Raw genomic sequence first — 24,737 nt, 5'->3', positions numbered from 1 at the left:
TTTTCTTAAGTGACAGATGGTATGAGGGAGGCATAAATATCTATTATTTTAGGTGTCAAATAGTACAAGACATATTCCAAACTAAAAAATATAATTACTACCAATTATAGATTTTTTTTTGAGATAATGAATATTTATCCCAGGGTTGTACACATGGTAAACAAGTGCTCTACACACATGCCACATCCCCAGCCCTTTTTAATTTCGATAGGGTCTTGCTAAGTTGCCTAGGCTCGCCTCCAGTCTGTGATGATATACTACTTCAGCCTTCCAGAGGGATTACAGGTATGTGCTGCCATGCATGGCTCTAAAGAATATTTGATAGTAAACATGTTTTAATCTCTCAAACTATATAAGGTAGAAAAAACTAACATCTTTGCACTTATAGGGTACCAATTTTATATACATTATTCAGTTTGATACTCAAAATAACTCATGATTATAAGATCCATTTATACATGAATGATGTTGGGCCCAATTAATTGTCTCAAAAGTCTTACAACGAATGCTACCATGAAAGTTTGTTTATGAAACCACTGCAGCAAATATTCCTTGTGCTTAAAAAATATTTAATACAAACCATTTTCAGATCCACAGAGTAGATGCTAGAATACCAATCAAGGCAGTGTTAGGAAAGGAACAATATGAAAATGTTTGGTGTCTAAATGTCCCTAAAGAACACCAAGTTAATAGAAGGGCTAGAAAACTAACTACAAAAAAACATTCGAAGAAAAAGTAGTACAAATTATCTGGGTACAGAGATAAAACATAAATTTTGCATTGCTTAAGATATATTTACCAGGTTGGGGATGTGACTTAGTGGTAGAGTGCTTGCCTAGCATGCACTAAGCCCTGGGATAGAGGCCCAACACAGCAAAAGAAAAAGAGTAGTAGCCAATAAGCCCTCACAAACAGAAAGGGTTTGTTTGTGACACCAAGGATTAAACCCAGGGCTTTGCAAATGTTAGGCAAGCCCTCGACTACTAAGCTACACCCCAGACCCAGAAAGATTTTAAATTACACTTTATGGGAGAAATAGAAATTAGCAACAAAGAATTCAGTAAAGCATTCTAACTTAAGATATTCTACAGATGCAAAACAAAACAAAACAATTTATACCTGTTGCTTTAACAGCTGTGGGTCTGGTAGTCATGACTGGTTTGGGAGGGTTCTGAGCAACTCTGGGAACCTCCACCACCACTTCCTGTTCATCTGTATTTTAAAAAGGAACAAAAGGAAAACAACTGCAGTTAGCCTGTGGAACAGAAAAACACCAGAGATGACAAATCAATCATAGGTCTGCCATTTCTGGTCTAGATTCCATCAACTTAAAAACAGGGTGCATCAATGACCCAAATAAGTGGCAGATGAAAAACAGTCATTACTAGAACCTTCCATATGCCTAGTGACTTCAACTTTAAGAATGTGAATACTGCATATAAAAATTACATCCGCAATACTTCAAAATTCAGACACAAAGACAATAAATAAATCTCCAGCCTTTCATGAGGTTTTTGCAACATACATCGCTACTCAATGTCCTGCACGAGTTTTTTTAACGTGATTTATTAATACCTGAATGGTCGGCTTCTTCGGCGCCTTCCTGTGTGCCGACGTCATACAGTTACTCTTAATCTAAGTACCATTCCAGGGAGAATCACACAAGTACTTGGGAACCCACTTCTCCAGGAATTTTTGGGATACCTGTTAGTTTGGGGATACTAACGCTTTGTTTGGCATAATAAAAAGGGCGTATTCATTTCTAAAGAGTCTCTATCTCAATTAAAAAAAAAAAAAAAACAACCAAAGGCCGCAGGTAACGTGTAGAAAAGGCCAGGTTCCACCGTCACTAGCCTAGGACGCCGAAACTCCTATCTACCCTTTTACGTAATCAAAACCCAACCCGGGACATCTGGGAGCCCAGGGTGCCTAGGCCTCAGTCGGATTTCAAACGTTCCCGGGGAAAGCCCTCCGCCAGCCACATACAATGGCGCCTTGGGATGGGCCCGGGCTGATCACGCACAGCTCTGCCGGCCTCTTCCGCCGCCCTTCCCGCAGTCCCCGAACAGGCGGGCCTAGAGAGGGTGGACTCGCCCGCCCGGGCTTCTCTCCCTTACGGGGTCCAGGAAGCGCCCCTAGAAGCCTAGGCCGCAAGCCCCGCGCTCGAGTTTCGGACGTGCCAAATAGGCGCACCCTTACCTTCTGAAGGCGAGTCGTCCGCGGCCGCGGAGGCAGTCACCGCGGGTGTCGTCGACGTCGTTGCCGCCGCCGGCGGGGCTGGCTGGTTAGAAGCCGCCGCCGTCGAATCCGGTTCGGTGTCAGGTTCCGGCTCCGGATCCCGGCCCGGCGTGCTGCTGCGGGGACCTGGAGGAGAGAGCTGCAGGATGGGCCTGCGGCCGGGTACCGCCCGGGACTTCTTCCCCATCGCGAGCCCGAGCGCGAGCTGCGAGCGTCGGCAGCCTAAAGGGGCGGGCGTTCGGCGCGGCGATGCGTAATCAATATTCATGTACCGCGGCACCGCCTTCGGCCAGGATCCGCTTTTAACCGGCGGGGCGCGCGCCTGCGCAAGCGCCCCCGGTCGTTCTTTTGGCTCCTCCTCCCCAGCGAATAGGACGAGCTTTTTGTACGGAGCGAGGCGATTGGCTGTTTTGACCCAGGTCAGAAACCGGTAGCCAATGGAAAAAGAAAAAGAGTGGGAGTCGAGCCAATAGTGCAGAAGGGCCTACATTTAGAGTGACTTCCCCACAGAGGTAGGGTTCTATCCGTATGCTTTTGCGGAGTCTTTTCTTCACTCTATTGTCCTCCATCTTGTGACTGTTCTCGGCTACCTGTTCATTGTTTGTCCTTTAGAAAACTGTGTTGCTTTTTGGATTCGTTTCAAGTTTTCCTCTGGTTACTGTGGTAACCAGATATAGCAGTGAACATTAAATATGATAATGGGTCTCTTAGGTTTTTGCAAATTCTTAAGACCACAAAGATGGTGTCTTGTATTGTGTTGCTTATCAGCTGGAAAGAACGACCTTGTCCTCCCTGGAAGCAAATCACCGAAACAGTTCTTATGGGTTGAAGGAGCCTTATCAATCTGGTTCCATTAGTAACCTCATCCTCTTAACTAATCTTACATTAATACTCCTGCCTCCCTTACCTCCAGATCCAGATGCTTGGATCTCTTTGAAATACCCTCACAATATCAGGCACATTGAGTTTTTTTTTCCCTTCCTCCCTCTCTAGGGATCAAACCCAGTGGTGCTCAACTCTACCACCGCACTGCATCATTTGACCTGATCCAGCTTCAAGTTGCTTCCATCATACTCCCATATCCTTAGTATATCTATTCCACACGTTTGTTATTTCTTTTTTTTTTTTCTTTAAGGTGAGGGCAGGGATGTCTTGCTAATTTGCTCAGGATGGTCTCAAACTTGTGATCTTCCTGCCTTAGCCTTAGTTGCTTGGATTACAGACGTATGCCACCAGGCTGGGCTCCATTGAATCGCGTTTGCCTGCAAAAGTTGTTACCGCTGTTGACCAGTGCGGTTGTCTCCCCTTTTTATAGTTTTGGTGATGGAATATAAGGGGGAACGGTTGGGACACAGGTGGGCCAAACAAGTAATCTGGGCAGGAAGGACTTCATTATCACTTCTTTGGGATGGGCTATCTCCAAATCTGTTGGGGGCTGTTTCCTGGGTTCCATTAACATTTCTTTGGGGTGGACTTTGGCCAAGGGCCTTTCTGGGACTTCATTAACATTCCATGAGTTGTCCTGTGCTTCCTGGAATCATTATCAGCATGGCCTCCATTTTAGATTTCACTCAATATGATATTAGACCCGATTTACCTAACTACACTGACTACCTAATTTTAAATCTGGCTTCATTCCCCCCTCTAATTTGGGGAACTCCTTACTGCTGTAAGGAAAGGGGGCGAAGATCCTTCTGGCTTCTTCAGGCTGAAAAGGGACGGTGTGGGGCAAGCAGTTTGGAGTCCCCCTTTAAAAATTGGCTCTATCGAATGGTCCATGATAGAAGTCCGATTGAGAAGTAATAGGCTGGAAGGCCATTTGAGTGATGGGTAGTCTATAAGAGAAACAAGAATTTATTAGTACTGGAACCAGATTGATGCAACAATAAATGCCACAGCACAGGAATATGCCAATGAGTATGATGACAAAGACAAAGACCAACAATGTTTTCCACCAGGAAGTACCAGAGAACCAGGAGCTAAGATATTGTTTCCATGACAAAGTTGCTGAGGACATGGCTTTTATCTGAGCATGTAAATCTTTAAGGATATTTGTCACATTGTCAGAATTGTCAGGGATGTAAACACAACATTTAACTTTTAGGGTTACAGTTGTCCTTCCCTTAAGATACAGTTTAATAATTTAATGTCATCTGATCTTGCAAAATCCTTTTACTAGTATGACCTCTGTGTCTAATAGAGAAATCTTTAATTCTGTTAATTAGGGCTGGATAACCATACTAGTAAACACTAAGCCTACCTGTGTAGGTTAGAAATAGCTGTAGGCTTTAAACTAAAAACTATTCTGGCAGTTCTTTTTGATAGTTATCAGGCATTCCTGTCTGAGAATCTCTTTTGCAGCCTCCAGTTTACTTATTCTTGGAAGTTACATTTAACTATTATTATCATTTAAAATGCCCAGGAATAGCTGTGTTTTGGCTTTGACTGTCTTTGCTAAGTGTTTAAGATGAAGCAAGTCAAACTGACTTTTGTTTCTATCTATTGTTCACAGTCAGCTGAGTTTCCCTGGGAGTCCTGGGGGAACTTTACAGCAGCTTCTCAGTTCCGCTAGTGCCATTTGCACTAGGATGGGTCCAGGCCTTGCTTGACCATGTGGCTTCCTTTGGAAGTATCAGGGATGTCTCCCTTTTCCGATGACCCTCCTCTTCACAGCAAATGCACTGATTGGCTTTCTGTCCTCCACTGGTCTCATTAATCTCCCTGATCGGGAGGTTATGTGGCCCAGAGTTGCAAAGCTCTTTGGAGAAGTCTCCTGTTCCCTGGATTTAGACTGACTCAGAGGGCAAGAGCCAAATATTGGTTTTCTTGGCCCTTTTAATTTAACTTTAATTTTAAAACTTAATCTTAAACATCCAGCAAATAAGTTTCAACAGCCTTATATTAAGAGTACTGGGCTTTAATGTCTATCTCTCTATCCTGTAGGTGATAACTCCTTATCTTAAATTAACCCAGGTTGTGTGTTCTTAAATCAGTACGTCTGCAAAACATTAACAGGCAATCTTTAGACCATTTATAAGAAAACTACAAGATAAAATTATCAAGAGTAAAAACATATTTAGTTCATGCAATAGCTACCTTGAATTTTGGTAGAGTTATACATTATAATCCTCTGTTTGAGATCCTAGTAATCTTGACAAAAACCAACTTTTGGACACAACTTTAAATGTACTGAAATCTGGCCTACTTCTTTCATAGTCACTTTCACATGTAGTGAGATGGGACACAGAGCCTTATCTCAGGTAAGGCGGGGTTCTTCATAAATCTTAAGTATTATAGTTCTGAAGCTGATCTTTGTTTTTTAAACATCATTTTATAAAGCCTACATAAATTGTTGCTCAAGTTCACATGAATTTTAGCTAACACAATATAATATCACACCTAAAACATGAATTAAAGAAAAGCTGAAAGCTTTTAACCTTTTGTAGAAAAGTAGCAAAGTACTTTTGTGTTTTGCAATAAAACCTTTACATAGATTAGGCTCTCATTAACTTAAAAATACATTTAAATTGTATCTCAGTGTAAAAAGTAACATAGAACTTTACATAACTTATTGATAACAAGTCCAGTTATAGAACACAAATGATATAAATAAATCTCCAACATGTTTCTTTTAATCCTAAAATTACCATATAACTTTAGAACACAGCTTGATATAATGCTCTTTCTAAAGCTTCTACCTTACAGACTTGTATACCTGGAAGATATGAACACATTAATAGCACCACAATTACATTGATGTTTTTATATTAACCAAGTTTAGCTTTTAAAGAAATAACATAGCACAATTCTCTAAAACAACAGCACTTGTTTAACCAGCTGTTTAATTTCTTTAAGATTACTTGCTCAAAAACTTACACTTATAACCAACTTACACAGACCTTCTTTATATCACTTACTTAAACCCTCTTAATTACTTAATCATATAGACTCTTATCCAGAAACACATTTTCCCTCTATTAAATCCATACCTAGAAACTTTTAATTTCTCTTTTTCATCTGTTAATCTCCTTCTGTTCACATTTTGAAACAATACTTGTAAATTTTTGAATTTAGGCAGATTATTTCATAGACATCAACATTTTATTAGGGCCTTTTTTGAACACCTAGAAAAACTTATAAGATTAATTTTAAAGACGTCTTTACTTTTATCTGTTTACCTCATTTAAATTGAACCATTTGAATCATGTGAATCAAAGATATTTGGATCCATTTTTTTTTAATTTTTCATGAGTGCTCCTTATATCTATCAGTTGTCATATCACTGCATGATATATGGACATACACACATACAGACATACCAACATACAACACGTAACCAAGTGTAACACATAACACAATAGTAAAGGCCTTGTAGCTTTTCTCAGGTGAAATCTCATTGCAATGTTTAAAAAAAACTCCAGTTGATCAAAAATAGAACTTATCAGAAAAACATTAACTTGTCTGTAGGATCAAAATCGTGAGCTCAAAAAAAAATACAGAATCTAAGAAAAGGCAAAAGTCCTAGGAAAAAATTGACCAGCCAGTAATTAGTAAATGCCATACAATTTACTCTTTGGTTTAATCTAGTTTGAGTTCAGATAAAAGACACCTTTACTTTTTTTTTCCTTGGGCCTCAGATCTGTCTCCTTCTGAGCTCCAGGCTTCTTCTATTTGCATTTCAACTTAAATCCTGCCTGAGGTCTGGAAGGAGCAAGAAAAGCTGGAATTTCGAGGAGAAGCCTCATGGCCATAAGGCACAATTTTCAGGTTTGGATGCTGAAAATTATGATACAAGTTTAAGATACAATTCTCAAAATGTCATACCTTTACATCTTCCTACACTAGAAAAACTTGCTCACACAAAACTGAAAATAGGATCTTATTTAATGATATAAAGGCTACCATCAGAAGAAATTTCTTCAGGATCATTAAACCACTTTCTTTGTTCTGAAGTTCCTAAAGTAGTATTAAGTTACATTAAATCACCTGAAAAAAATTTTAAAAGAGAACCACACACTACCATGTATATCCAAAATTAAGCTTTGAAAATTCCCAAGACTGTTGCTATTCAATGTCATTTCAATAAGCCAGACCAACGTTCCAATTCAACACTTTTTTCCTAAATCTTGCACACTGAGAGGAACAGATACCAAATCATAATTTACTATCCTTGCCCAAATTAATGCACTGGTACACCTAGTGAAATCTTCTCAGGCTACCCAGTTCAAAAATTGATGAAAAAAATAAAACTAAATGATTGGGAGTTACTTGCCAACTTGGAAGTAGAGTTCGTTAATTTTCCATCCTAAGTATTTAAGTTTCTAGCATGAACTATCTGAAATCACAAAGTAAACAATTGCCTAAACCCAACTTTTAACTGCAAGATTATGCAATGCTTCAAACTCATTTAGATACCAGATGTTACAATGAAACATCATCTTTTAGACACACATTTAGCCTAGATTATCCCCAGAAAACAATCTATAATAACCTTTAAAACAGACCAGATAAGAAAAAAATCTCTCCAGGTTTTTAACTCCCATTTAATTATGACTTCTACATCAGTGGCACCATAGATTTCCCAACGAGTGGACCAGATGTTCTCACATAGGGGCAACTATAGGTGTAAAATCAAGGGTCTCAATGTGACGACTTTACTGCATTCAGTGTCCCTTCTTCTTCTTTTTTTTTTTTTTAAGTAGACAGAGGTGGAGTAATCCTTACAGTGCAGGGAAGGAATGAGGAGGTTCCCCAAAGTGAAATGGCTTTGGCAGCTACTGGGAGTCCCTCAGTCTCTCCTTTTACTTATAGGATTAGCTCCTTTGGTTAGGTCCAAACCCAGGCAATCTGGCATATCTCCTAACTTTCCAGTAGTCAGTTTTTATCTGCCTTAGGTCTTGAAGGGAGAAGGGGGTATGTACTTTGATCTGCCCAAATTCTCCTGGCATCTCCTGGAGAGGTAATATATTTGGTTTGCCTGTTGGGGCAGACGCAGAGAGGCCAGCAGATGGAGATTTTGTGGGTCCTCCTGATTCTTTTTCCTCAGTGAGTCCCCAAGATTTTTTCTCTTCATGGCAGACATCATAGGTAAGTCTACTTTACACTGTTGGCATAATTTAGGATTTTCCCTTAGAGCAAAGAAAACCTGAACATACGGCACCTCACACCATTTCCTTTTTTTGTAAATTTTATCAAACTGTAAAATTGTATTAAAATTGATATTTCCCTCTGGTGGCCAGGTTTCTCCAGAGAGTTTGTATTGAGGCCAGGCCAAGAAAATGAGGCGCTTTTTCTTGAGCGTCTGAGGGTCAAATCTATCCCAATTTTTCAATACGCAGGCTAGTGGTGCACCTGGCGTATTGGAGAGAGAGAAGCTCCCGTCTGAGTGAGAAGAAAACAGGACTCAGGCGCCCGCGCTGCGCCGGAGAAAACTGTTCTCATTAGGGACGTCTCCCTAAGCTTGAGCTTCCTAAACGGTCCAGAAACCCCATCTCTCACCTTGCTTGGCCAAGGGGTTTCTGGTCCCCTTTAGCAAAGTGCTAGGGTCTCAGTTTGCCCTGTGCCAGAGACCCTGGGAGGATTCAGACGTAAGGGCATTACTGCTTATCCTCCCAGCCACTAAAAACCCATTGCAAAAGAGAATCATGCACTCTTTTGTTGCCTTTGCTCCGTAGACTAAAGGAATCGCCTAAGGGTTAAGGGATATCTACTGGTTGTAAGGTAGCACTTTCTATCAGAGAGATTACCAGAGGAGTTGATTCTAAAAATGCCTCTCTAGCAGCTTAAAGAACACAGCACATTTTAAACATTGGGTGGTAAAACAGACTAGTGAAAGTTACCTATGCACCTTAGGGAACCTGGGCAGATTTTACTAATTATCCCATGCCTTTCTCTCAGTCCTACAACCTGAATTGCTAACATTTCTGACCTGCGAAGGAAGGGGAGCATCCAGGAGGGAATGGATGCGGATTTGGGAGTGTTGCGTAGCCCATATGGAAGCAAATGTAATTGGGGCTTTCCCTCAGTGCCATTCATCTACCGACCACCTTAGATACCCCTGAGGGCTGTCGGGAGGGGGCTCAAGAGAAAGGAACCTTAGGAATATGTCTGAGTGTAGCCCAGACCGGAATTCCGCAGTTGTTCCAAACTCCTTCCTCCACCTCCACGTATCCGAGGCAGATCGGGATTCGGGACACTGTGTACTCACGCCAATTGCTCTCCGGGCCCAGACAGAAAAGTTGGAAGCGGCTTTGGCAGAACCCAACATGCCTGCTCTGTGTTGAACAGGTGATTGAGAGCTGCCTAGGCCAGGAAACCTCTCACCCGAGTCTTGAAGAGTGGCGGCTACACTAATTGCATTTAAGTAGCCGTCGGGTGCCCACATCACCCTCCAGAAAGAAAGAGAAAGATGCACCTCAGACAGACATGGGGTGCGTGGAGAAGGCTTACCTCAGTGTAGAAGAATCTCGGTGGGACCTCCAATATGTTACCGCTGTTGACCGGTGACGAGTCCTTGCTTCCCCAATGTTGAAGAATAACACCAAAGAAGCACGCCGAGGCAAGGTCAGAGTAGAAATTAGAAGTTTATTAAAGGACAGCAGAAAAGACTTCTCCTGGAGGAAGAAGGGGACCCAAGAGGTGGAATCCATGGAAGTGCGGTCGTCTCCCCTTTTTATAGTTTTGGTGATGGAGTGTAAGGGGGAAGGGTTGGGACACAGGTGGGCCAAACAAGTAATCTGGGCAGGAAGGACTTCATTATCACTTCTTTGGGATGGGCTATCTCTAAATCTGTTGGGGGCTGTTTCCTGGGTTCCATTAACATTTCTTTGGGGTGGACTTTGGCCTAGGGCCTTTCTGGGACTTCATTAACATTCCATGAGTTGTCCTGTGCTTCCTGGAATCATTATCAGCATGGCCTCCATTTTAGATTTCACTCGATATGATATTAGACCCGATTTACCTAACTACACTGACTACCTAATTTTAAATCTGGCTTCAAAGTGACCTCCCCACCCTAGAAGCTTTGGCATCCCGAAAGTGTAATGGCTTCCTATGAAGCAGTTGCCAAGCAAGAAAGTGCTGATGCCTCTGAGGACCCATCCCTAACACCCTCACTGCTTTTAGACCTCTACTATCCCCAGCAGACCTCTAAAGTTCAGGTATAAAATATGACTGTCGGACATGGTAGCACCACCTGTAATCCAGGCAGCTTAGGAGGCTGAGTCAGGAGGATCATGAGTTCAAAGTCAGTCTCAGCAATTGAGCAAGGCAATAAGCAACTCAGTGAGACCCTGTCTCTAAATAAAATGTTTAAACAGGACTGGGTTAAGAGCCCCTGGGTTCAATCCCCAGTACCAAATAAAATATAACAGGGAGGAGGTGCACTATACTGCAAAAGAACTGCTTAAGTTTTCTCATGAATATCAGCAGAAATTTGGGGAATATGAATATTAAAGCTATGGGATAATGTGGAAGCATATTGAAGTTGGTTTAGGTCAAATTTGTTGCTATGAGTGCATTAAACAGATTCTGCATTTAAAGTTGCAACAAAAGGAGCTAGGAAAACTGCTAAGTTTGGTTAGTTGGCTGAAACAGGAATCAAAGGATGGCCCACTGTGAATGAGTTGGAAAAACTTAATCTCTGCTGAGGGCCATTGCTAAGTAAGAATGACGCATGGCATGACCCAGGTCATTTGCAGTGTCATTGCATGTAAGGTGACCTTGCTCAAGGACCAGGGCGGATCCGGGTTTAGGGCGGATCGGGGTTTAGGGCGTTCCCGGTTTAGGACAATCCGGGTTTAGGGCGGTTCCAGGTTTAAGGTGTACCCTGCTGGGAATAGGGCATATCCTGCTGCCTCAGGCGCGCCTGCTCATTGAGTTCCCGTTGAGTTCTCGTGGGATTCAGAGAGGATTTTTGGGGTTTTGCCCAGAACGTGATTTGGGCCCGGAACGTGAATTCCCCCAGAACGTGTTTGTAGAGTGCTGGTGTGAGCTCGGGAATAAAGAGTTGCTGTTTGAATCTACAAGGCTGTGAGTGGCTCGTGATTTTGTGCCCAGCCAGACTGCGGCAAATCTCCTTTGGGTTACCATACTGGAAAGAATTTTTTTCCCCCTGTGATACTAGGGATTGAACCCAGGGATGCCCTACTGCTGAGCTACATCCCAGCCCCCTCTTTTTTTTCTATAATTTTTTGTTATTGTTGTTTGTTATGGGGGATTGAACCCAGGAGCCTTTAACCACTGAGTCAAAATATGTTTTATTGTGAGGCAGGGTCTTGCCAAGTTGCTTGGAGCCTTTCTAAATTGCTGAGGCTAACTTTGAACACTCCATCCTCCTGCCTCAGCCTCCCCAGACTTTCTTAACCATAGTGGAAGGCATTTAAAGGTTTAAGGAAGTGGAACTCCAGAGACTGAGAGATTGCAAGATCAAGGATAGCTGGAGCAATTAGTGAGAGACCCTGTCCCAAAATAAAATTTTTAAAAAAGGGTTGGGTGGCCCATTGGGTGGCACACACAAGTAATTGTGGTTCAGGAGGCTGAGGCAAGAGGATTTTGAGTTCAAAGCCAGCCTTAGCAACATCGAGGCCCTAAGCAATTCAGTGAGACTCTGTCTCTAAATAAAATACAAAATAGGGCTGGGGATGTGGCTCAGTGGTCAAGTGCCCCTGAGTTCAATCCTTGTTACTCCCCCGCCCCCCAAAAAAAGTGGAGGCTGGGGCAGAATGTGATAGCATAGACTTATAGTCCCAGTGACTCAGGAGGCTGAGGCAGGAAGATGACAAATTTCAGGCCAGCCTATGAGACTTAAAAAGATCCCTTTCAAAATAAATAGAAAGGGTTAGAGTGTGCTCAGTGGTAAAGCACCCCTGGTCTCAGTCCTCAGGGGGCATGGGGCAGCATTCCTGTAATCCCAGCAATTTGGGAGGGGTACAAGTTTGAGGCTGGCCTCAGCAAGTTAGTGAGGCCCTAAGCAACAAAGTGAGATGTCTCAAAAAAAAGGGGGGGAGGGGGCTGGGTATGTGCATCTGTGGTTAAGCACCCCTAGGTTCAGTCTCTGGTACCATTTAAACAAACAAACCAAAACTTCCTTACCCATATTAAAGGATCCAGAAGATTGACAAATAGATTTGCCAGAGAAGCCCCAACATCCCTAAAGAGCTCCATGTTTGCTCTTTGTAGGTTGGTTCTTACAGGGGAACAACAATCCCTCACTTGGAAAAATTATTAAAGACAATATGGGGGCTGGAGTTGTGGCTCAGTGGTAGAACACTTGCCTAGCATGTGTGAGGCACTGGGTTTAATCTTTAGCATCACATAAAAATAAAATAAAGATATTATGATCACCTACAACTAAAAAATATATATTAAAAAAAAAAACAGTGTGAATAATTGAATCTTGGAATGGCAGGGCCTAAATGGTGGCATTCAGCTGTTAGAGACAAGGTTGGTGTAGACACTATAATGAACAGCAGAGGCCAAGCAACAATCAGAGTATCATAACTCATCTAGTTCTTTGGCATTGGCTAGTTAATCACTGTGTTCCTGGAATTGAGATAGTAGGAAGCCTACTAAATTCTTACTTGATCTGTAGAAGCAGAAAGCTTTCAGGTCAAGTGACTAAAAGGCCAACTTGAATCATAAAAACACAGTTGTGGCCCTTCTATCAATTCCCTGATCTCTGTCCTCTCTGGAGAAGGCTACTGAATAAACTTCCCACCTACCTCTCTCTGAGCAATTAGAAGTTGCCATGGCAAGAGAAAAACCAGAGCTGGCCTGCTGTGACCAGCACAAAAACCAGGGAACAGTAGGGAAAATGAAAGATAGAGGTGGGGTTTGTTTATTATAAAAGAAAAAAGGAATAACCCCCCTAAGAAATCTTAACAAAGAAAGGAATATTCTACACTGGGAGAAAAGACACTAGGATACAACATATCAAGTATTTTTACTCCAGCCCTGCCCCCAACTCCCCCAAGAGAAGAGTAGAAGGAGACAGCTAAAGTGAAGGAGAAAATTTTGAAGAATTAAACTTAAAAACCCTATAAACCTGATTAAAATCTAACTTCTGTTTTGCTTTTAAAAAATGTAATGTATTGGAGCTGAGATTGTAGCTCAGGGGTAGAGTACTTTTCCAGCATGCATGAGGCACTGGGTTCGATTCTCAGCACCACATATAAATGAATAAATAAAAAATAAAGATCGGAAGGGCTGGGATTGATCTCAGCGGTAGAGCACTCGCCTAGCACAGGCGGGACCCGGGTTCGATCCTCAGCACCACATACAAATAAAGCCATTGTGTTGTGTCCATCTACACCTAAAAAATAAATATTAAAAAAATAAATAAAGGTCCATCAACAACTAAAAACATAATAATAATATATCAAAAGGCCTACACACCTGTAATCCCGCAGCTCAGGACACTGAGGCAGGAGGATCACCAGTTCAAAGCCAGCCTCAGCAATGGCAAGGCATTAAGCAACTCAGTGAGACCCTGTCTCTAAATAAAATACAAAATAAGGCTGGGAATATGGCTCAATGGTTGAGTGGCCCTGAGTTCAATCCCCGATACCAAAAAAAAAAAAGCCCACTTTAGTGACATGCTAGTTTCACCAGAAAATAACCCAACACCTCCTGTCAGGAACATGTTTATATAGGCCAGCCAACTCGCTCCCCAAAACCCAAGTGGACAACTACATGTATCTTAAACCTCGCCACTGGGCTCAGGTGACCACCAATAATGTGCATCCACTTGGTAGCTGTCCAGGGTCACCTCCTAAAGAAGGGTGGACAGGGCAGGGCAACTCTTAAGTGGTAATGAAGCTAAGAGCTCCTAGTAACCAACTTTTCCAGTACAACACTCCCCACCCCTGCTGTAAAGAATTTCCTTTATTTCTAAACCAAAATATTTGCCTCAAGTTTAACACCCAGGGACCAGGAAAAAAAACCCACGCACCCATAATTTTTTTGGTTTTATATTTAAATATAAAAATACTGCTCTGTTTTGTGTTATAAATGAAGGACCAATCACTATGAACTTTTTATTTTAAGATAGAGTGAGCTATCAGTTTACTGAGCCTTGTGTCCCTGGGAGGACATGCAGCCCCAAGCAAGGGAAGTGCTGCAGTTGGTTTATACCTTAAGAAATAGAGCTTTCCACCACAAGGGGGAATATTAACCTAACCTCTCCAGGCCTCCTCTTTCAGCTACCTTGAAGAAAAAGTACCCCCACCCAGCCTCCCACCCATTCCCCCCAAACATGCTGCATCTCACAACCATGCCTATCAGACACGCCTGAGGAGGAGGAGCATGGCTCTGTTTCCCACTAGCAAGTTAAAAAGCTTCAGTGAGATAGAGCCCTAATATCCAGAGTATACAAAGAACTCAAAAAATTAAACAATAAGATAACAAATAACCCAATCAACAAATGGGCCAAAGACCTGAACAGACACTTCTCAGAGGACGACATACAATCAATCAACAAATACATGAAAAAATGCTCACCATCTCTAGCAGTCAGAGAAATGCAAATCAAAACCACCCTAGGATACCATCTCACTCCAGTAAGATTAGCAGCCATTATGAAGTCAAACAACAACAAGTGCTGGAGAGGATGTGGGGAAAAGGGTACTCTTGTACATTGCTGGTGGGACTGCAAATTGGTGCGGCCAATTTGGAAAGCAGTATGGAGATTCCTGGGAAAGCTGGGAATGGAACCACCATTTGACCCAGCTATTGCCCTTCTCAGACTATTCCCTGAAGACCTTAAAAGAGCGTACTACCGGGATACTGCCACATCGATGTTCATAGCAGCACAATTCACAATAGCTAGACTGTGGAACCAACCCAGATGCCCTTCAATAGATGAATGGATAAAAAAAAAATGTGGCATTTATACACAATGGAGTATTACGCAGCACTTAAAAATGACAAAATCATGGAATTTGCAGGGAAATGGATGGCATTAGAGCAGATTATGCTAAGTGAAGCTAGCCAATCCCTAAAAAACAAATGCCAAATGTCTTCTTTGATATAATGAGAGAAACTAAGAACAGAGCAGGGAGGAAGAGCAGGAGGAAAAGATTAACATTAAACAGAGACATGAGGTGGGAGGGAAAGGGAGAGAAAAGGGAAATTGCATGGAAATGGAAGAGAGACCCTCATTGTTATACAAAATTACATATAAGAGGTTGTGAGGGGGAAGGGAAAAAAAAACAAGGGAAAGAATTAAATTACAACAGATGGGGTAGAGAGAGAAGATGGGAGGGAAGGGGAGGGGGGATAGTAGAGGATAGGAAAGGTAGCAGAATACAACAGTTACTAATAGGGCATTATGTAAAAATGTGGATGTGTAATCGATTTGATTCTGCAATCTGTATTTGGGGTAAAAATGGGAGTTCATAACCCACTTGAATCGAATGTATGAAATATGATATGTCAAGAGTTTTGTAATGTTTTGAACAACCAATAAAAAAAAAAGAAAAAAAAAGCTTCAGTGAGGTGGGGGGATATAGCTCAGTTGGTAGAATGCTTGCCTTTCAAGGCCCTGGGTTCAAAAAAAAAAAAAAAAAGAAAAAAGAAAAAACACCTCTGTCCTGGCCAAAGAAAGCAAGATTAACTGGGCACAAGGAATTAAAAAACAAAACAAAACAAAAAAACCTTGCCCGGACAAGCAGGACAAGAGATGAGGGTGGAGAGCTGGAGTAGGCTCCAGAACGAGGAGAGGCTTGATGGCTGAGGTCTAGTCCCTTTAGTTTTGTACTGGAAGGGCTCATCACCGGTTTCATTGAGAAGACACATGCTGATGAGGGCTTCTGTCACCGAAGAGGGGTCGCACTTGGCAGAGAGGCCACTGTCTTCAAAGTTACCCTTCTTCTTCTGCTGACAGCGAGGGGAATGCAGATGCTGGCACTATGGTTGGTCATGCCAGCAGAGAAGTCATTGATGTGGGAAGTTTTGTGGAATCCAGTTAGACGCCAGGCATTGTCCAGGCCCCCTTGGGAGCTCAGGCATGAATGTGGTACTGGCGCCGCTTGCTTAGTTTCTTGATGGCCTCCTCCATGTACTTGAGAACAATCTCTCCCTCATGGCCTTTGGTACTAAAGTTGGTGTGGGAGCCTGAATCATGCCAGATCCCAGGAATGGGCTTGGGATCAAAAGTAACTATCATTCTAAAGTCTTCACATGAAACGGGCCACCCAGAGATGATCTCCCATGTGGATTCCTTCACAAGGTCCTATTTGGAATTCCCACTGGGCAGGCATGACCTCAGCATTTGTCCCCGTAATCTTTTTTTTTTTTTTTAAAGAGAGAGTGAGAGAGAGAGAATTTTTTTTTTTAATATTTTATTTTTTAGTTTTCAGCGGACACAACATCTTTGCATGTGGTGCTGAGGATCGATCCCGGGCCGCACGCATCCCAGGCGAGCGTGCTACCACTTGAGCCACATCCCCAGCCCTGTCCCCGTAATCTTGACTCCAGCATACAAGCAGGCCTGGTAACAAGCCTCCACGATATCCCTGAAGTAGGCGTTGTCTGCTGCCACACCCAGTAATAAGGACCTTGGGGACCAGAAAAGCCATTGGAAGACCAACAGAAAGGGTGGCCATCTGTGCCCTTGAGAGTGTATTCCTGCTCCATTCCAAACCAAGGATGCTAGTTGCTCACCATATCCATTATCAGTTTATGGGTGTGCCTTAAATTGGTCTCTGCAGGCTTTCGGTTATACTTGAAAACTTCACAGAACACCAGTGTGTTGGGATCCTTGGGGAAAGGGTCCTGAAACATGGTAGCAGGTACAAGATACATGTCATTATTGGAGCCTTTAGACCGAAAAGTACTATAGCCATCAAAATTCCACTCAGGCAACTCTCTACACTCTTGGGCTCAGAGTCCAGGGTGTGGGTCTTACAGTGAAGTCCTTCTCCAGGGCCATCAATCCAGATATATATAGCTTGGGCTTTCTTACTTGAGGGAGGGACATATACCCCTACTTGATGCCTTTGTTCAAGTGGGAACTGGGGGGGTGGCCATGGTGGAAGGTGTTCTGGGTGGCAAGCAGGTGGTGGGTGGGCCTTGAGAGAGAGGAGAGGAGTTGGCTGTGCCGCTCAGCCTCTCCACTCTTCTCCCATTCTCAGCTCTCAACTTTCACACTTTAATGAGTTGGAATAATTAGTGCATCACATAAGAAAATTGTCTTCATTCCTCAAGATCCAGTGCAGATAAAACCTTCTGAACTTACATCTCTGGGCTTCAGTGTCAGGCTTCCCCTTCCTAGCATTGATACCCTGCTGTTGATACTGGTCTCGCCCTCTAAATTGATCTTAAGAAACACCAGTGGTGTTTGCTTTTTATATCCCCAGCAGCTCAGCTTCTACTCATACTAAAATCATCTGTCATTTATTGAGCATTTACTACATAAACTCTGTCAGTCACTAAGCACTTTAGCATTTTACAACTTTTTTTTTGGGGGGGGGCACTGGGGATTGAACCCAGAGGCACTTTGTTGCTAAGCTACATCCCCAAAATATATTTTATTTTTTATTTTGAGGCAGAGTCTTAGGGCCTTACTGAATTGCTGAGGCTAGACTCCAACCCAATCCTTCTGCCTCAACCTCCTAAATCACTGGGATCATAGGTGTCTGTTATCACAACCTTATAGGGTAGATACTGTTATAAGGTCTCACAACCTTATAGGGTAGATACTGTTAACCCAAATTGGTTGTTGAATGCAAAATCCAACTTTTGCATCTGACTTTTCTAGTTTTTTTCCTTGTGTATGAAATATACATTTTGGAACATAAGAAGCACCAGCAAATGTTTTTGGTTTTTTTTTTTTTTTTTTTTTAAGTTTCAGGTGAACACAATATCTTTATTCTACATTTATGTGGTGCTGAGGATCGAACCCAGTGCCTCGTGCATGCTAGGCGAGCACTCTACCACTGAGCCACAACCCCAACCCACAGGCAATTGTTTTTAAACAAATATATGCAAACTTGAAATCAAGTTTCAAGACTGTTTTCCTTTTCTCACCTATGGGAGGGATTATCTGGGTTATTAGGGTGTCCTGAGATTACAGACTTGAAAGATTTCTAAAAACAATTAGCAGCAAGACAGAATTTGCTATTTTGAAGCTGTTAGTCAGCAATTTTTAAATTTATTTCTTGAAGAGAAAGGAAGTAAAATCATGTAACTTTGCAGGAATTCTGAAGCCAAACATCTGGATTCAAATTTGGCTCCAGGACCTTCCAGATGCTGTCTTGGACAAATCTCTTAACATCTCTAAAATTGTTTCTGCCACTTCAAAGTGTGTTGGTAATAGTATCCACGCTGAATGTGGTGGCTTATAGCCTGTAATCTCAGCCACTTGGGAGGCTGAGGCAAGGAGGATCACTTGATTGAGACCAGCCTCAGGACCTTATCGAGGACCCGTCTCAAAATAAAAACTAAAAAAGGCTGGGGATGTGGCTCAGTGGTTGAGTGCCCTTGGGTTCAATCCCAGGTAACAAAAAACAAAAAACAACATTATCCATAGAGTTATTGTAGGGTTTAAATTAGGTCATAGCTTTAGCTCTTTGCATTGTGCCTGAAAGAAAATAAACAGTGGGGAACTATTACTACTTAATTGAGTTTATGTTTATGCGAATATCCAGATACTATTGGATACCTAGAACCAAATTGAAATTGTACTAAACTAAAATGTATAGATTCGTGAAAATCTGTTTTCCTTGGTGAAAACAGACATTTTTGGACATGACTGGTATGTGTATAACAGGGGCTCTAAACCCTGACTAATTAATAGATACATCTGGAGAACATTAAAGCAATAAAAGAATTTGAATAAGATGGGCTAGGATTGTGGGGGATGCAGGGTCCACTATTTTTTTTTTTTTTAATTCTTTAGCCTTTAGCTGGGTGTGGTGGTGCACCTGTAATCCCATTACTTGGGAAGCTGAGGGAGGAAGGCAAGTTCAAGATCAGCCTGGACAACTTGGTGAGACCTTGTTGCTTAGAAGTAGAGTGTCCCTGGGTTCAATCCCCAGAACAACACACACACTGTTGGGGCAAGCCCCCAAATGGCTGTAGTTAGGCTCCCTCACAGAGACTTTTGGCAGGCTATGTTTTTAGTGTGTGGCCAGAGCTGGGAACTGTTATGGTTAGTCAAGGCCAGAAACACTGTGATTCAGTGTACAGTCTCAAGGTCATAAATATTAACTCGTGAGCATGTGTGCCTCTGCCCCTTACGTATACCCTCTTGGCAGTGTGCCTTCTTTGTTTGGCCTGCATATAAAAAGCGCCAAGGGGAGGGAAGGAGGGGAGCTAAAATGGAACTGGCTGGGGGCTGGCTAATGGCTATGGCCACAAGTAAAACATGTCTACCAGCCTGCATCTTGCATCTGCTTTACCTGCTGAACCCTGAATCTGTTTCCTGGGTCAGAGCCCCTGCATCTCACACACACAACTGGAAGAAAAATGGGGCTCTGGAATTACTAAGGTTCTCCCTCCGCATCTTTGTTTTTTTGATTGTTATGATGTTTCAGTAAAACCAAGTTATCCTGGCTGACATTTGACAAGTGAAACCTGGGAAGATCATTTGAATAAACATGTATTTTCTTTTTATTTAAATGTATTTTTAAAGTTGTCAATGGACCTTTATTTTTATTTATTTATATCCAGTGCTGACAATCGAACCCAGTGCCTCACACATGCTAGGCAAGCGTTCTACCACTGAGCCACCACCCCAGCCCCTAAATGTATTTCTTTTTTTATGGTTTTTTTTTTTTTTTAGTTGTTGATGGACACTATGCCTTTATTTTGTTTTATTTGTTTTTATGTGGTGCTGAGGATTGAACCTAGTGCCTCACATGTGCAAGGTAGGTGCTCTACCACTGAGCCACAACCCCACCTAAACATGTATTTTCAAACATACTTAGTCACACTCATATTTTGATATCCACAGCTGAACTTCCTAAACCCAAATGAAAACTCTGGCTTTTGAAACTTCAGCAAAAGATCACCCCGATGGTGAAATATGCACGTAAGTCTCAACTGTAGAATGAAACTTTGTGGTTGTTGTATCTAAATCTTATCATTTATTTGGTTTCACCACAAATAGGTGCACTTCAGTGCAATTCAATTCTGACTTTAACTACCTGGAGTGAGAGAAGGACTCCGTAGGTTTAAGGACTTGTTGTTAGGCCACCCCACACTTTTTTTTTTTAAATTTTTTTTTTGAGAGGGAGAGAGAATTTTTTAATATTTATTTTTCAGTTTTTGGCAGACACAACATCCTTGTTTGTATGTGGTGCTGAGGATCGAACCCGGGCCGCACGCATGCCAGGCGAGCGCACTACCGCTTGAGCCACATCCCCAGCCCAACCACCCCACACATTTTGAAATTAAAAAAAAAAAAAAAAAAAGTGAAATAAAAATTCTGTGAATTTTGAATTCAGTGAAATAAAAATTCTGACTGGTATAAATTTTGGAGCTTCCAAGACTTCCTTAGTTTCCATAACTCACTAGAACCACTTGCAGAACTCAGAAAAGTGCTAAGAAGTCTGACTTCAGACAAATCCTTTCATCTTTTTGCTATTTGGTTAACCAAATAAATAGGGTTGATAGTATCGATCTTGTAAAGGATTATTTGAGTATTAAAGGGAATAATTTTGAGAACATTTCTTGAAACAGAGACAGTGTCTGGCTCACAAAAAGTGCTTAATAAATAACTGATTAAAAAATTTTAAGTTGTTGACACCTTTATTTTATTCATTTATTTATACGCAGTGCTGAGAATTGAACCCAGTGCCTCACATATGCAAGGCAAGTGCTCTACCACTGAGCCACAACCCCAGCCCCTAAATAATTGCTTTTATTTCAAACATGTTTGTTAATTTAGTCTGCAGTGTTTTTAAAGGACACAAACTTTTGAGGTTTTTCCACCACACTGATGAGTCACATATGCTCAGTTCCTTGTGTTGTATAGTTCCTGCATTTATTGGCTGTTGCCAAGGATTTTCAGTAGGGACTATAACTTTGGAACTAAGGAAAGCCATGTGACTTATATAGAGGTCAAATCCATGTCCTTGGGCTCAGTAATGCTTGTAGTAAGGTGAGCCAGCTTGGTAGATGACTCCATTTCTTTGACAGCCACAGCACCTGTGGAAGAAGAGCTGTGCTGGGTGAAGTAAAAATAATTTCTATGGAAAGGATGATAAATAGGGCAAGCTGTAGGAGTGTGGCTTCCATGTCGCCTCCCTGAGGAGTCAGGGTGTGTCACCCTCCCAGCCCATCAATGTGTTCACTAAGTTGAAAGTTTACACTACAGTATGGTGTTCAGAGTTTTTAACGGGACTTTATTGCATAAGCGTGATTGAATTCATTGGCTACAAGACTGGACTCAATCCCCAGCTCTCCTGTCCTCCCAGAGGTTGGCCTAACCCAAAGTTCCACCTTTTAATCTCGCAGTTGGTCTTCAGGGGACCAGCCCCAATTTTCAAGTTAGTCAGGGGCTCACCAGGAGTCACTTTATTAGCTTAATAAATTCCCATCATTCAGGAAATTCCAAAGGTTTTTGAAGTTCTGTGCCAGGAACCAGTGACAAAGACCAGATTTATTACACCACATTATGTGACCTCATGTGTTTTATGGAAATTCATTTAAACCATGAAGCCTGATTTACTGAAAGAAATACCTATTTTTATTCCATAGGTTATTTGAACAATAAATTGGCCTTTAGCTGGAGCTATTTGTACACACAAAAAAGGATTAATGAGTTACCTATATTAAGGTCTCTCCTTAATTTGAGCAAAAAGCCATAATACATGACTATGTTTTTAGGTACTATGCATATAATTGGAGAGAACTGTGACAATTAAAGGAAAATAGCTGGGCGTGGTGGTGCATGCCTACAATCCCACAGACTCAGGAGGCTAAGGCAGGAGGTCACAAGTTCAATTGCTAGCTTCAGCAATTTAGTAATTTAGGGAGATCCTGTCTTAAAATTTAAAAAGAAAATGAAAAGGGCTGGGGATATCCCTTAATAGTTGAGTGCTTCTGGATTTAATCTCTAGTATCATAAATGGGGGGGGGAGATCAAAGGACATTATGACTTCCTATAATATAAACTATATACTAGTGGTAAAAGTGTTCCAGAGTGAGGTAAATCAGCTTAACTATGTTTTCTAGAATGTGTTACCAATAGACTATAAGTTCCATTTACTTTCTCATTAGTGACAGGAATGTGGTTATCTGCCAAAGGTTGGTAGATACTAAAGGAGGGAGGTGGCTAACAGCAGAATCAAGCAGTAGTCAGTTTTTTTTTTTTTTTTTTTGCAGAGCTGGTGATTGTAGCCAGGTTTTAAGATTTTGTTCTGTTAAAAAATATTTATAGGAGAGCTGGGCACGGTGGCACACACCTGAAATCCCAGAGGCTCAGGAGGCTGAGGCAGGAAGATCCCGAGTTTAAAGCCAGCCTCAGCAATGGTGATGCGCTAAGCAACTAAATAAAATACAAAAAAGGGCTGGGGATGTGTCTCCGTGGCTGAGTGCCCCTGAGTTCAATCCCCAGTACCAAAAAAACAACAACAAAAAACCAACAACAACAAAAAAAATTATAGGAGATCATTGGACTGAGTGTAGGCCCACAGGAAGACCCAACCCAAATGGAGTTACCCATCCTAATGTTACAGTTACCAATCCCAAACGAAGTTCTTTTTAATATTTTTTAGTTGTCAATGGACCTTTATTTTATTTATTTATATGCGGTGCTGAGAATCGAACCCAGTGACTCAAACATGATAGGAAAATGCTCTACCACTGAGGCACAACCCCAGCACCCTTTCTTTATCTGACTTTAGGGAGAAATCTAGAGAATGAGATAATAACCAAACCCAGAAGCAAACATTTTAGCTGGAATAAAGAGGTTTCCTTTTTTTTTAATTTGGTGGTGGTAGGTATCAGAGATTGAACACAGGGGCACTCAACCATTGAGCCACATCCTCAGCCTTATTTCGTATTTTATTTAGAGACAGGGTCTCACTGAGCTGCTTAGTGACTTGCTGTTGCTGAGGCTGGCTTTGAAATCACTATCCTCCTGTCTCAGCCTCCAGAGCCGCTGGATTACAGGCGTGAACCACAACAACCGGCAGGTTCCCCCCTTTTAAAAAAAACATTTTATTTATTGTTTTTGGGGACAGGGTTTCACTAAGTTGTTCAGGGCTTCACCAAATCACTGGCCTTTTTTGGAGGAGGAGCAGGGATTGAACCCAGGGGCACTTAACCACTAAGTCACATCCCAGCCCTTTTAGAGACAGTGTCTTGCTAAATTCTTGAGGTTAGCCTCAAACATGCAATTCTCCTGCCTCAGCCTCCTGAGTCATTGGGATTACAGATGTGCACTTTTATACCCAGTGAGTAAAATAATGGAAGTATTTTTTTAAGTACTGGGAAATTGAACCCAGGGACTTTACTACTTTACTTTACTACTCAGCTATATCCCCACTTTTTTCCAAATATTTTAAAAATTGTTGATGAAGGGGGCTGGGGTTGTGGCTCAACGGTAGAGCACTTGCCTGGCGCATGCGAGATGTCAAGTTCGTTCCTCAGCATCATGTAAAAATAAATAAATAAATAATAAAGGTATTGTGTCCAACTACACCTAAAGAAAAGTTGATGAGCCTTTTATTTAGTTGAAAAGTATATTTATTTATATGTGGTGCCATGAATCGAACTCATTGCCTCACATCTGCTAAGCAAGTGCTCTACCACTGAGCTACAACCCCAGCCCACTATATCCCTTTATTGAGACAGTGTCATGCTAAACTGCTAAAATGTTGAGGCTAGCCTCGAACTTGAAATTCCCCTGCCTCAGCCTCTGGAGTCACTGGGATTACAGGTTTGTGTCACCATGCTCAGTTCTGAGGGCACTTTTTTTGTTATTATTATTATTATTTTTAGTTTTAAGACAGGGTCTCACTAAGTTGCTTAGGACCTTCCTAAATTGCTGAGGTTGGCCTCAAACTTGGGATCCTCAGGCCTCAGTCTCCAGAACCATTGAGTGCAGTGTTCCACTGCACCCAGCTCTGAGGCAGGAGGATCACAAGTTCAAAGCCAGCCTCAGCTACTTATCGAGGTCCTAAGTAACTCAGTGAAACACTGTCTCTAATACTTTATAAAAAAGGGCTGGGGATGTGGCTCAGTGGTTAAGTGCCCCTTGATTCACTCTTCCTGGCACCAGAAAAAAAAAAAAATCGCAAGGTCTAGCAAACAAAAACACAAACTCCAAAGGGTCAGAAAATTGGAATGGAGGTTGCATACACATTGTGCTCTGGTAGGAATCAAAATGAAAAAGAGAAGAAAATAGAAAAGCTAGACTGGCTCCAACATGGGTTTTAGGCCTTGAACTAAAAAAATATGGGGACAGGAAAAGTTGGTCGAGGTCTCATGAAGCCATACCTTCTTTGATCAGCAATCCACTGGATAGATTTCTGGAGCAGCCAGTCTCTCAT

The 24,737-nt window shown here is 41.9% G+C and overlaps 1 protein-coding gene and 1 pseudogene across 2 annotated transcripts in view; both read right to left on the bottom strand.

Annotated features, from left to right (window-relative positions):
- Nucleotides 1-2,466, bottom strand: part of Fnbp4 (formin binding protein 4) — a 41,063-nt gene extending 38,597 nt beyond the window's left edge. For both annotated transcript variants that reach the window (XM_027936467.2, XM_071616166.1), the window contains exons 1-2: nt 2,200-2,466; nt 1,120-1,212 (exon numbers count right to left, since the gene is read on the bottom strand). In XM_027936467.2, the coding sequence (XP_027792268.2) occupies nt 1,120-1,212; nt 2,200-2,425 (319 nt within the window). In that variant the 5' untranslated portion in view covers nt 2,426-2,466. The remainder of the gene's footprint in view (nt 1-1,119; nt 1,213-2,199) is intronic.
- A 36-nt stretch (nt 2,467-2,502) lies between these two features.
- On the bottom strand, nt 2,503-24,737 carry LOC114093529 (glutamine synthetase-like; annotated as a pseudogene).

The sequence above is a fragment of the Marmota flaviventris genome, chromosome 9 (genome assembly GCF_047511675.1).
Source record: "Marmota flaviventris isolate mMarFla1 chromosome 9, mMarFla1.hap1, whole genome shotgun sequence".
NCBI lineage: Eukaryota > Metazoa > Chordata > Mammalia > Rodentia > Sciuridae > Marmota > Marmota flaviventris.
This window is presented reverse-complemented; position numbering and strand designations above follow the sequence as displayed.